Genomic DNA, 13110 nt, shown 5'->3' with positions numbered 1-13110 from the left:
GTTTTTAAAAAAGTTTACATTGTTTGATTCAAGGATCCCCCTCTGGCACATCTCTGTAGCTGAAAGCCATTTACAGAATTTTCTGCCAGAATGTGAGACCATATTTCCTAAATCAAGTTCTAATCCACTTTGCTATTTGCTGAAAAGAGATCCTCCTTCATGTTTGCTGGACAAGAAAATGTAACATCATCAGAAATAAACAGACCACAGATATACCCAGTTTCCTCTGCTGAAGAGGAGGTGGCAGTAAGCAGGCTACGAGAGGAAATTTTCTAGGACTTTATTCCAGAAAAACTAACCCAGCCTGAAGATAATGGGCAATGGACTGCATTACATATTAGCATGTTCCTGTTCTTGTTTATGGGAAAATGGATCCAGAAACTGCAATGTGTCAGAAAGCAGTAAGCTATATAAAGAGCTAAAGAGGCATTTCACTGCTGTGCACAAAACAGACTTTCAAACACTTCTAGTGGGCCCCACATTAGCATATAGCTTAATGCCACTCAATTATAATGTGAATTGCATCAGGCTTCCATTGGCTGCCAAAACATGATCTGATATGTTGGATTCAGCCCTGAGGCTACAGATTCACAGCTTTAAATAAAATTCAGGACATCTATTTCTGTCAACAGTAGTAAAAAAAGTCATTCCATTGATCTTTGTATTTGAAAAGGAAAACAAAAACAAAACAGAAGACCAAGTACGAGACAGATGTTAATATCTTAAGGAGTCTGTATAATGTGAGAAATAGAGTCATCTCATTCCTGAAGGCAGTGAATCAATTATCAGTTTTGATCACAACTCTTCAAATGACAGTCCAGCTTGTTGAACAGACTTTGGGAAAGGAAGAATTTAAATCATATAGTTCATACTATCTCAGAATCACAGATTGGTTAAAGTTGGCAGGGACATCAGAGCCCATCTGACCACATTTAAAATCATCTTTTTATGAAGTGATGGATGCATGGCATGTTCCAACAATGATAATTTCCCTGTTGCTAAATAACATAATCTCTGTGATTATTAGACACAAATGTAAAGAATTTGAGTTTTTATAAATAAAACAAAGATGTGAGCCCATTGTGCTTTCTTATTTATTTATTTATTTTTTGGGGGTGGGGAAGGTGCTTCAGAAAACACCTGTAAAGGAAAAAACTATAAGACTGGATAATTATGATGCAACTACTTCGGGATCTCAGGATGAACTTCTTGGAGTTTTCTTTAAATGGAATGCTAGACAACATGAAACTTACAGGAAAATAAAAATCAAATATTATCTTGAGGAACCAGGAACGGATTTAAACAAACCTTTCTTCTAACAGTTATGGTAAATTTCTGTATTAAAAATCATTAAGAAGGCAAACATAAGGAAATAGATTTTGCTAGCCTAAAACGTTTTCTAGCTGTCTAATCATGTAATGTTACAATATAAAGTAGTGCAGTTCAAAGAATGTTTTGGAAAAATAATGCTCATCTTAGATCACCATGACTACTGATCTATTGAAAAATATCATAATGACTAGAAATCTGTTGGAATTAACAATTTTGTTAAAAATCCATGAGAAGAGACTAATAAAATTTTACAGGTAAGAGAAGCTATTTACCTGGAAACTGAAAACTGACTGAGTGTTATCATGAAAAATTTTTCTGTGTCTTCTATTAGAGAAGTCTTGGTGCAAAAAACCCAAGTGCTGGCTGGGATAAAAGTTGTAAGCAAAATTTGGATTTAGATCTTGTTAAACTGTGTAAATAGAATTTGAATATTGGTATATTTATTTTTCTTTAACTCATGAGGACAAGCAGAAAGACATTGTCAGTTTAGCTTTAAATTCAGTTTAATATGTCCTAAATGGATACAAAACAAACATAAGGCTTGTTGCCAACTAACCACAAAGCACAACTCTTCTTTAGGTATTACTGAAGAATATGGAACAACTCTTCTAGTGAATAAAAGCTGAAAAGTCTTCTGCAAAATTAGGCATTTCATCAAAACATTTCAAATATCAAACCAAAAACATGACATGACTAATAAAGATTTTGCTATTTGAAGATGAACGTGATGCGATGTTCATATTAGATTTCTATACTACATTTAGATCTGTTTCTAAAATTTTTGAATACCAAAGAATGCTCTAATATGGAAATATTGCTATTTGTTTTTATTCAAATCAATGGGAAAGTATAGGAACATACACTGGCAAAAATGGAATGGAGAACTGGCTTCATCTCACAAAAAAAAAAAAAAACAAAAAACCCACAACTTTTTTCCACCTACACAGCTGGATTTTAATCAGCAGAAAATCAATGGGGAACTGGTATGCAAAATAAACAAGAATCCTCTGGCTCCAAGGCATATGAGGTTTATTAAATTAGTACTCCTATAATATCTCTTATTAGATGAGAATTTCTTTGGAACACACCTATGAAAAATTTGTACTCATCTTCTTGGCTGAAAACATTCTGTCTTGTGGCCAAATGGAAGATCAGGACTGTGCAAGAAATAAAACTGTGACTACAGATGCTACAGACACTGGGAAATCTCTGATGTATTAAGGAATTTCAGGCACAACAGATGGACATGTTTGGATCTGCTGAGCATTCATGCTCCTCACTGAACTGTTTATTAACTTCAGGGCTACACCAGAAGTCTAACAAAGCAAAGCAACTTACAGGAGTTCTTTCCTCCTTTTTAGAGGCCTCAGACTATTTCACAGTTTCATTTCCAGTAGGACTATGGGATGGAATCCATAATGGAGGTGTTACTCAACAGAAACAGTTTAAATAGCTTATTTCTTCTTTTGCCATTAATATGAACCAAGGGAAACATTTTAAAGTACGAGTGCTTAATGAACGAGAGAATTGATGGCTGTAACATGTAATGCTGTGTGACATTATAATAGCTTAAAAAAAGTTAAGGAACTCACCGACTCTTTTCTGCTCATAGTCTTGCTTTGGGAACGAGAACGAGAGATGGTACTGAAAAACGAATCCTTTTTTGATGCAGACAAAGGTGGAGATCCTGTAAACTCACGTCCCCCAGGCAAGCTCTCTATGCTTGGAGATGAGCTGATTTTTGAACTTTGACCTATGAAAGAAGTGCAAAGTAAGATGATAATTAATCAGTGAGCAGTTTATTTTCTATGTACATACATCATTGTCTTAATTGATACATGCTGAGATTCACAGATAGTTCAACACTCAATTAAATGTTGAAGTGTGTCAGCATGCACTGAAATTGAAGAACTATTCCAACATACACAAAACTTGATTTTTGTATGAGAGAAAAACACGAATCTTAACGTATATCTAGGTATATATATATATACTCACACTACATAGTATACACATAGGTTGCTCTGAAAGTAATGCTTCCTATTTGTACCCATGGAAATTATGACACATACAAAGACCATATTAAAGCTATGCGATAGAGCAAATTTTCAGACACTAACACTATTTTTCAACATAGTCTCCACCATTAGCACTGCATTTTTACCAGAGATGAACAAAAGCCTGCGTGCTGTACTAGTAAAAATATGCGCCAGCATAAGTGACCCACTGTTGCTGTCATCGCTGACGAAATGTTCTACCCACCGCCACACTGTGCTCACATCCACTGGCTGGACTCCAGAAACATTCAATAGGTATCAATGATCCTCTGCATGGAGGAATCTAGTGAAACATTTTTGCTTCATATGCACTTCCATGTCAGACACCATTCTGCCAGACTGACCCTCTGCTGCCATTTGTTGCATGACAACATGTAATGGAACATTAGTGGGAAGGTTCATCCTCTATTGCCACACCAACACAGACTCTAGTGTTGTAGGCCATCATAATAAAATAGAAGGTATTACTTTCTCAGCATCCCTCGTATATATGCTGTACATCTATTTATCTATACATTTATCTACATATAAGTATCTTTATAAATAAATGAACATATATGTATATAAATACTTACACAACACATATATGATATATATACAGACTGGGAAGATTCTATATGATGTATAAAAAGCAAAAGTACACCTCATACTAAAAAAAAATTCACATCATCAGCACTGCAAAGGAAACTCTTTGTTTCTCAACAAACACACAATATAACTTGACAAAGAAAACTGAGAACAAGAACACTGGATTACAAGAATGGGTTTAACATTTAATATCTATATGACAATTTCTAGACTTGCAACAGAAAACAGTAAGTTGTGTTTGAGAACGAATATAAATTCTCATGTCTCCAATTTTAAGGCCATTTTACCTGATAGATTTTGATGAAGCATTCTTTCTAAAGAAGTTAGTGCTGTCCACTGTCATAATGAGCACACTTGTGTACACCCATGCACTATTTCACCGTGATGCTTTATCACTGCAAGTGATCAGGCAGTTTATGACAAAGACTATTCATTCCAGTTGAGGCTCACAAAGAATTTTGAAAAATGTAATACAAATTTTTATTTGAACAGCTCCAGAAGAAAATACAACTCATACAACAGTTTTCATTAACTTTAATTACGAAAATGTTGTGTTAAGACAGATGCTAGTTTTAAAAAAATCATCTAAACTATTTGAGGAAGTCAATCCACTGTTCATAGGTTCATAGGTTCATTAGATTGGATAGGACCTACAAGATCATCTAGTCCAACCATCCTCCTATCACCATCCCTACCCACTGAACTACTAAATCAAATCCCTAAGCACCTCATCTAAATGCTTCTTGAACAGCGCTAGGGATGGTGCTACACTATGACACAACACAGTTGTAGAACTTGCCATTTTGAGAAAAAGTAACATGTAGAACTAAGGTTTATAATTCTTCCCTTTTCCTGCTTTCTTGGCTATGCCAGTTGACATTTCTGTTCAGCTTCTCCCTTTTCCTTTCCTTTCTTTAGGGTGTGCTTTTCATGCTTCTTTTTGTAGAGTCAAGAACAATCCACCAAATGAAATCATTCAGATGTTATAGATGCAAATTTATCCCCTCTGCAAGACCATAATCAAATTCCAGAGTTCCATTTTTCCTTAACGATTTGCTTCCATTCAAACGACTTTTACTCTCAAAGATGCCGTGTATTAATGCACAGACCTCCTAATGGACTCAGTGTACATTTTGGTATGCTTTTTGTCATTGTGAGTGCACAACCAGTTCTGAAAACACAACACTAACTGCCTTTCTAGAATGAGTACGTCTACTCTCCATTATGCACTACGGTCTTCTCCCATGATATAGGTTTCTGAAGAAATGAAAGAACATTAAAGACAAATAAATGAAAAAAAAAAAAAGGCTGTAGAAAACACATACATTCAGATTTAGATACAAAAGCAGACCAGGTAGGTTGAATTCAAACATTTCAAACTAAGGGTAGGAACTAGAAGGAACTACTCACACATTTTAACATTATTCAGTCATTTAAGCTCTAGAACAGTGGCTGTCCTCAAAGTGGTGTGCATGCCAGTAGTGCCAGGGCCACCTGCAGGGTGGAGATAGAGTCCGAGCCAAGTTCTCTGCGGCATTTGCCCTACATGACACATACTGCACAGCCACAGCCACATGAAACCAGCAATTCACATTTTCTAAAGGGAATAAATACAGAACTACTTAAAATGTCATCTTAACAAGAAGACTAACAGATTGATCTTGCAAAGAATAAAACATCCCATGTGACAAAACGGATGAGAAAGGACAAAAAAAAAAAAAAAAAAAGAATAGACCTGAGTTTAACATTCATAAAGCTTTCATGACAAGAAGTGACATATAAACTGTTTCTTATTTTCTCCCTCATACTCTATTGCCTTATTTTGCTTTTCTTTCCCATGACACTCCTACATTTTATATTCTGCTTCTTCTGTGGACATTTCTCTGACTGCCTCTTCTTCTTCTTCAGACACTTTGCCTTTTCGTTGCCTACAGCTAGATGAGGTTGCTCAGAGTCCCATCCATCCTGACTCTGAGGGTCTCCAGGGACAGGGCTTCCAACACCTCTCTGGGCAGCCTGTTCCAGAGCCTCACTACCTTCAATGTAAAAAACTTCCTCCTCATGTCCAATCTAAATCTCCCTTCTTTTAGTTTGAAGCCATATCCCTTATCCTGTCACAACAAATTCTGCTGAAGAGTCTATCCCACTCTTTCTTATAGTCCCCCTTTAGGTACTGAAAGACTTCCTTTTTCCCACTTTTTCCTCTCTTTATTCTTTTTTCAATTGCATTTTTCTGCTGCTTCTCAGATCTCCTCTAGTCACAGATCATGTACCAGAAACCCTAGAAGATGTATAAAATACAATGAAAAAATAATTATGCATAATTAGACCAAATGGGTTCTTTTTCCTATCTTAGTAATAAGAAGATACTTCTCATATAAGATTAAAAACAAAAAAAAAAATTAAAGAGAGCAATGTAAGTATCTAACATATATCTCCAGTTCTTGGCCTGTGCTTAACCCACTTCATCTGCAATAAGCAGATGATGTAGTAAAATTTCACAGATAACATCAGGAGATGGATACTTTAAATACACATGAGGAACTCATGCACATGACATAATGCAGCTTGCTAAAATGATGGAAAAATACTTTGTAAGGGTTTTTTTTTTAATATCCAGCCCTCCATTTCTAAGCAAAAAAGGTAAACTTAAAAGACAGTGAACTATGCTTGTGGTAAATGCTGTTTATTGAACAGCTGCATTTCAAGAATGGATCGCAGTTTAAAGAAATGGAGTATGCACCTACTTGCATAAGCAAACAAGAGAAGAAATATGTATGGTTGAGATTTTGTGGAGATAAAAACTTAGAAGATGGAATTTGTTCAAATAGTACCAAGAGTTTTTATAAACTGTAAATTATAAAAAAGATTAAAAATAAATGCAACAATAGATGCAATGAAGCTAAGATGGAGATACAGTAAAAGGGATAAAATTACTATTTCTGTGTTTTATACCAAATGGAAAGTAAGAAGAAAGCTTGGGGTTCTAATCTGACTCTGCTGTGTGAGTAAACAGGTCTGAGGCAATTATCATCAGGAAACTTAATTTTTTATGCTGACTCCAACCATGTGAACTACACTGTGTCACAGATTGTTCAGGGAATCTGAATAGTAATTTCGTAAGACAAAGAACAGCATGAAAAATGAGTGTGTCACAAGTCATAAGGCAGAGTTCTTGCATTGTAGCAGGCTTTTCTAAAATTCAGAGGGGTAATCAATTTTAAGAAATAAGAAGAAAGCTGAAAGACAATTCATACCAATTCATACCAATTACAAATACTTTCCTTAGTCCGAAAAGAAACCTGCCTATGATTCTCCCAACACAGAAGCTTAGTGAAGCTACAGCAGGGACAGCTGAATGAAGTCACCACTATGCTTCTGAAGATGCATTATGCAATACCAATTTTTAAAGTATTAGCAGCCTTCATGTAAGTTTGAAAGTACAATATAATACCAATGCTAAGATTTCATGATCTAAGGATGATTAAAATGTCACTTGTTTCTTGGATCAGCATGTTTCTTATCAAACAGCATGACATGTTCTCCACACTCAATAGCTCAAAGTTGTAGAATGAACACAGAATCAAAGAGCAGCTTGGGTTAGAAGGGACGTCAAAGATCACTTACTTTCAACTCTCCTCCCAGGGGCAGGGCTGCCAATCACTAACTCAGGCACTGAGTCATGCTGCCCAGGGCCCAATCCAGCCTGGGCTTGGATACCTCCAGGGATGAGGCTTCCACAGCTTCTCTGGTCAACCTATGCCAGCACCTCACCATAATTTGAGAGAATTTTGGAATATTCTTCAGTAATAAAAACCTGTTTACACGGGTTGATAATGACAGGACAAAGGGGAATGGTTTTAAACTAAGACGGGAGATTTGGGTTAGATGTTAAGAGGAAGTTTTTCACTCAGAGGGTGGTGATGAACTGGAACAGGTTGCCCAGAGAGGTTGTGGATCCCTAGAGGCATTCAAGGCAAGGTTGAATGTGACTCTGGGCAGCCTGGTCTAGTTGTTGGCCACCCTGCCCATGGCAGTGAGGTTGAAACTACATGATCTTTGATGTCCTTTTCAACCCAGGCCATTCTATGACTCTAAAAAAAGCAAAAACAGAGCAGAATGCTTACTCCCAGTATACAACCAAATATATAATGTGATACAACAAACTATATTTTCTAACCAACCAAACACACCTTGTTCTTTAGCAGCTCAGTCAGCAAACTGAGATCATCACTTCATTGTATCTTTCAATTTCTTATGCTTATTCTAATGATCACAGATAAATGCATTATTCCTCCTTAAAAGATTAGAGAGAAGAGTTCTTAATGTAATCTCTGACTACCTAAACATATACCAGCTTAGTCATAAAGCCAAAATGAATAAGGCTGAAGAAACCACAATAAAGAAAATAAAATAAATGTTTACAAGGAATGCGGAATAAAAAGCTACGGACCTCTGATGTTAACAGTGGTCAGAACACATTGTTGCATAGAATGTCTTGAAATATATATATGTACACAAAAATTCATAAATGCTTTACAGTAATGAAATGCAGGGCTTCATGCACTGAAATTACATACCCTTCAAGGGGCAAAAAGGAGCAATGCAACCTCCATGTGCTGTCCTCAAACTGGTTCCCTACTTGCCTGTTGATGAAGATTACTGTGGCTGCCACTAGGGTCACAAATGCACTGTTTCAAAACCATTTATAAAACACACAGATGTGGTAGTGTTGTATTGTCAACAGGGCAGAGGGTGTGGAGAGGTGCAGTATCTTGAGAAGGAAAGGGAAAGTTTAAAAATAATGTGATCTATAATAAGTATCTGTAATAAAGTGGAAAAGAGACAACAAAAGGAGTGGGGAAGACTTACAATAAAGGAAAAGCAAGCTTACTAAGTTTGAGTTTAGTTAGAAGGGAGATAACCATGAATTTTGCAGGCCTCTACCTCCACAGGTATAGGAAGATATAAGAAGAATCAAAGACATGAACAAATGGCGTGCAAAACCAATGTCTTGCTCTCTATTTGGAAAGAGGAAAAGAATCGCTTTTATAGTTATAACGAGAATGAAGGACAAAGTTACCAAGAAGAACAGAAGCAAGGCAATATCTATAATTCAAAACTAGTCAGAACTGCTCATCTATTACTCTGTATTTGCCATAGTCAGGATGTAGAATATTAGTATTTTCAAAAATAATGGTGTGAGTTTTATAAAACTTCCAAACTTCAGAAAAAGATTAGTCTTTTTTCTTTTTCTTTTCTTTTCTTTTCTTTTCTTTTCTTTTCTTTTCTTTTCTTTTCTTTTCTTTTCTTTTCTTTTCTTTTCTTTTCTTTTCTTTTCTTTTCTTTTCTTTTCTTTTCTTTTCTTTTCTTTTCTTTTCTTTTCTTTTCTTTTCTTTTCTTTTCTTTTCTTTTTTCTTTTTCTCCTCTCCTCTCCTCATTCAAACCTAACACTCATTCAAACCACCTCATCATACACATCTGTAGGGCTATTATTTTGCAGTGAGTCCAGAAAGCATTTCTTTGGTTAAAGAAATTAATGTCAGCGTTTGGCTCAAAATATCGCCTCAAACACAACAACAAGGAAGTGACACAGCTAAAAGAGAAACTGATGGCCACATCAGCCCCCATGACCAAGTGTGGGATGTATCACAACATACAAAGCAAGTGCAGGTTTGTATGGAGAATATGAGCCATACACAGCACTGAGGGATGATGTGGAGCTGCTGTTTTAATTTCTACACAACAGTGCCACTCAGTGGATAGACAATGGCAGTGAAGGCAGATGGAGACACCACGGATGAAGCATCCCAGGGATCCCACAGGATTTAGTACAGGATGCTGCTGTACGTCCATACCTGGGAGCGCAGTGGGGTTCTGCGCAGGGCCGGGCAGCGCAGCATCGCCACCGGCGGCATCGCCTGCCAAGCAAAGAGACACATTAGTGTGGGACTCCGGCCTGAATCCTGAATCGGGGCTTGGCGGCGTCTGATGGGATGTTTTGGCAAAATCCTACAGGACATTTGAGCAATTGCTGTGTTATACGTTGCCTGTGGAAAAGCTGGTTGGAGAGTACAATATTCACGCTGTTGGAAAAATAGTATCATTACCTAAGGATATGTACGCTTTTGTCTTTTTTTTTTTTTAATGAAAAAGGAAGCATTTCTTAATACAGCATCTTATTTCATTTTTATTTATTTGAATTCTGCTATCAGTACAGACAACTTCTCTTTTTTTCCTTCAGGAAAAACATACTAGTTACTAATTATAAAGATGGAGATTATTTCTTTAGGGCATTTTAGGTGACTGTGTAAACTCTAATCATACAACAAATTCCTCAGAAGTATCAACTCATAAAAACAAACAGAAAAAGTCTGGAAACACTTTAAATAGCTGATCACAATTTTGGCAGAACATCTTCAGATTGGTCCTCTAATGTGTCCTTGTGATAAAGTGGCATTCAAATGAAAAGCCTTTTGGGTTTCATTGAGAAAGGACATGGAAGGAAAATTTATCTTGCATGGTGAGGGAAGAAGTGAAATATTTTTTTTCTTTCTTTTTAATTTAATTTAATTTAATTATTTATTTTGGTTGTACATTATCATTTGGTAGGCAAAGATTGTGCAGTTTCTGAATGTTCAAGAATCTGGTGAAACACTGAGGGCAACAATTCTGCTTTCTTGCTTCCCAATTTTTTTCATTATCAGTGGTTTTGTTTCTCAAGACCACAAACTCAGCTGACAATCCAATGAACTCTAGATATAAATTTAACCTTTGTGCCTATGAATTCTTTCACTGTGTAGGATCAAAAGAATATTTTAATCCCTTTTGTATTAGCAGGCTGCCTCACAGAAGTAATCAGTAATGACACCCGGCCTTCTGTGCTGAGGACAGGCTGAATGGGATTAATATATTATTAGAAGGAACCGATTTTCCAATTAGGTGTCTGGATATTTCGTTCAACTGTGATTTGTAATGTTGAAGACTCATTTGGAATTACAGGCCTGCAAGTAGGGATTTTTTAATGTCTGCCTACTCTTTTTCTGTGTACGTTCTCTAAATTATATGCACATTTTTCTCAAAGAAACTCAGCAAGTGCAAAAACTTTGGAATGTAAAACAATTCCTATCGATGATATAAAACAACCATCCCTCACACAAAGCACAGCACTCACGGATGTGTGAGTGACGTCCATCACTGCTGCAGCTTTGTGACGGGAGTGAGTGCTATCAGTGCCAAGGCACAGCTGTAAGAGCTGGGGTAGGATTATTTTGCCATCCTTCAAGACATTTTGTCACTGATGACTTCTCCACAATACAAACAAAGTAGATTAGGCACTGAACTTAATCTCTTCAAATTCACAGCACTCTACATATTAATTTAAATGATCAAAACTACTGGAGCAGTCAAAACCTGAAAGGTTTTTTAATACACAGAGAAAAAATGGATAACTTCCTCTACTGACTTGATCCCTGTCAGACTCACAGTACTTTGGTCTTTTGGTTGTATTGTCCAACTCAGCATCTATGAGTAGTAGATTGACTGGAAGTGCAAATGACTACCAATTTAAATGCAAAATGCTTCCCTCTGCCTACCTCAGCTAAATGACTAAGCTCCAAAAGGCTAAGATGAGCTGCAAACATGGTGATGAATGGGAGCATTGGAAAGTTAGATACAGTTTGTCAGTTAACTTAGGAGCCTTATAGTTACAAACCACATCAACCACCTTTGAGAAATTCAGAAGCTGGAGCAGAATTCAGTTTGGTAAAAGCCAGTGCACAGTGTCAGAAGGTACTTACAGGACAAACAGATGGAGGAGAATCAGGGCTTTTCTGTCCTAATCCCTGTCTTCTGAAACACTTCGCTTAGAGCTGCTGAGAAGTACCCTCACCCAATGTGAACCCATTGTCCACAGCACTTTGTTGGAGGTTCAGACACCATCATTTTGCAAAAACTTAAAAAACTGACTTTTAAGACATGATAGAGAAGACACTATGTGCTGCGTGTCAGCACTTATACTTAGCTGCCATCATTCAAAATTTCTGTCCAACTACAGGCAACGTACTGATAATTGATCTGGAACAACAAGCATGGCACTAATATGTAAGATAAAACTCACTGTCACCTCAGCTGATTAAAAGAGTACATTTACATTTTGTTGCTTTTAAATCAAATTTCAAGCGTTGCACCAAATATGGATATAATATTTATACAGAAATATGTGCACTGTTTTTGCATGACAATCACCAAAGCCTATCTATAATTTTTATTCTGATTGTTATATGGAAAGTGGCAGGTCAATTTCTGGACTACTTAGCAAATTAGTTACTGTATACAAGCATAAAGAGGGACATCCATGATTGGATAGATCAGTATTAAGCTGCAACTGATTCTACTTCTATAAGCTGCTTCAAATTTTACATTTTTTTCATATTAAGTGAGGAAAAGGAAATCACCAGCTGAGTATCAATTTTCAACTGAAATGGTATAAAGTCAGGCATGTGATAACACTACTATGGATTCCTTTTGTTTAAAGCAAATAAAAGAGCCTGTCCAAAACCGTGGAAACAATTTTCTTCTAGATCATTGGAAGTTTTACTTCCATTTACTTGAACAGGGTTTGCATCAAGGTCAAATAGGAGCATACTCAACATTTGTAAATAAAGCTCAAAAGAAGCCACTGCACAGCAGAGAAATTACCACACGTCAGTTTCATATTTGCACAGTGTTGGGGACTTTCAAAACCTGTGCTGGAGCAATTCTGGAAATGGTTCTAGGATTCTGGGACAAATCTGGATTTTGCCAAGCTGCTGTAACAGTCTTTACAAAACCACCTGCACCTCTCTGCTTCGTGATAACAGTTATACCCCCAAATGCTGTTCTCCCAGTATCTCTTGGGAATGCGATGCATCATGGAAGGACTGACTTTGGAAAAAAAGGGTGACACAGGAAAGTGAAAGAATATAAATTTGAGCCATGGAAGTGTTATTTCTTTCCTCGTACACCCCCAAATCTGGTGAAAAATATGACACAACAGGGCAGTCAGCACCTTGGACAGCCCTCAAACTTAAAACCACTACCTACTATGAACTACAACTAGAAACAGGAGATACATAAGTGGAGTGCTACAGAT

At 36.7% G+C, this 13110-nt stretch overlaps 1 protein-coding gene across 3 annotated transcripts in view; it reads right to left on the bottom strand.

The window, feature by feature from the left end:
- The window catches only part of TBC1D5 (TBC1 domain family member 5), a 370590-nt gene that overhangs the window by 36951 nt on the left and 320529 nt on the right, over positions 1 to 13110 (bottom strand). For 2 of the 3 annotated variants that reach the window (XM_065752695.1, XM_065752698.1), the window contains 2 exons: positions 9836 to 9898; positions 2925 to 3085 (listed from right to left, as the gene is read on the bottom strand). In XM_065752695.1, the coding sequence (XP_065608767.1) occupies positions 2925 to 3085; positions 9836 to 9898 (224 nt within the window). The remainder of the gene's footprint in view (positions 1 to 2924; positions 3086 to 9835; positions 9899 to 13110) is intronic. The other variant, XM_065752696.1, reaches the window with a different exon arrangement.

Source organism: Cyrtonyx montezumae, unplaced genomic scaffold, assembly GCF_038088225.1.
Source record: "Cyrtonyx montezumae isolate F1298 unplaced genomic scaffold, pur_monq_1.0 scaffold_8, whole genome shotgun sequence".
In the NCBI taxonomy this organism is placed as follows: domain Eukaryota; kingdom Metazoa; phylum Chordata; class Aves; order Galliformes; family Odontophoridae; genus Cyrtonyx; species Cyrtonyx montezumae.
This window is presented reverse-complemented; position numbering and strand designations above follow the sequence as displayed.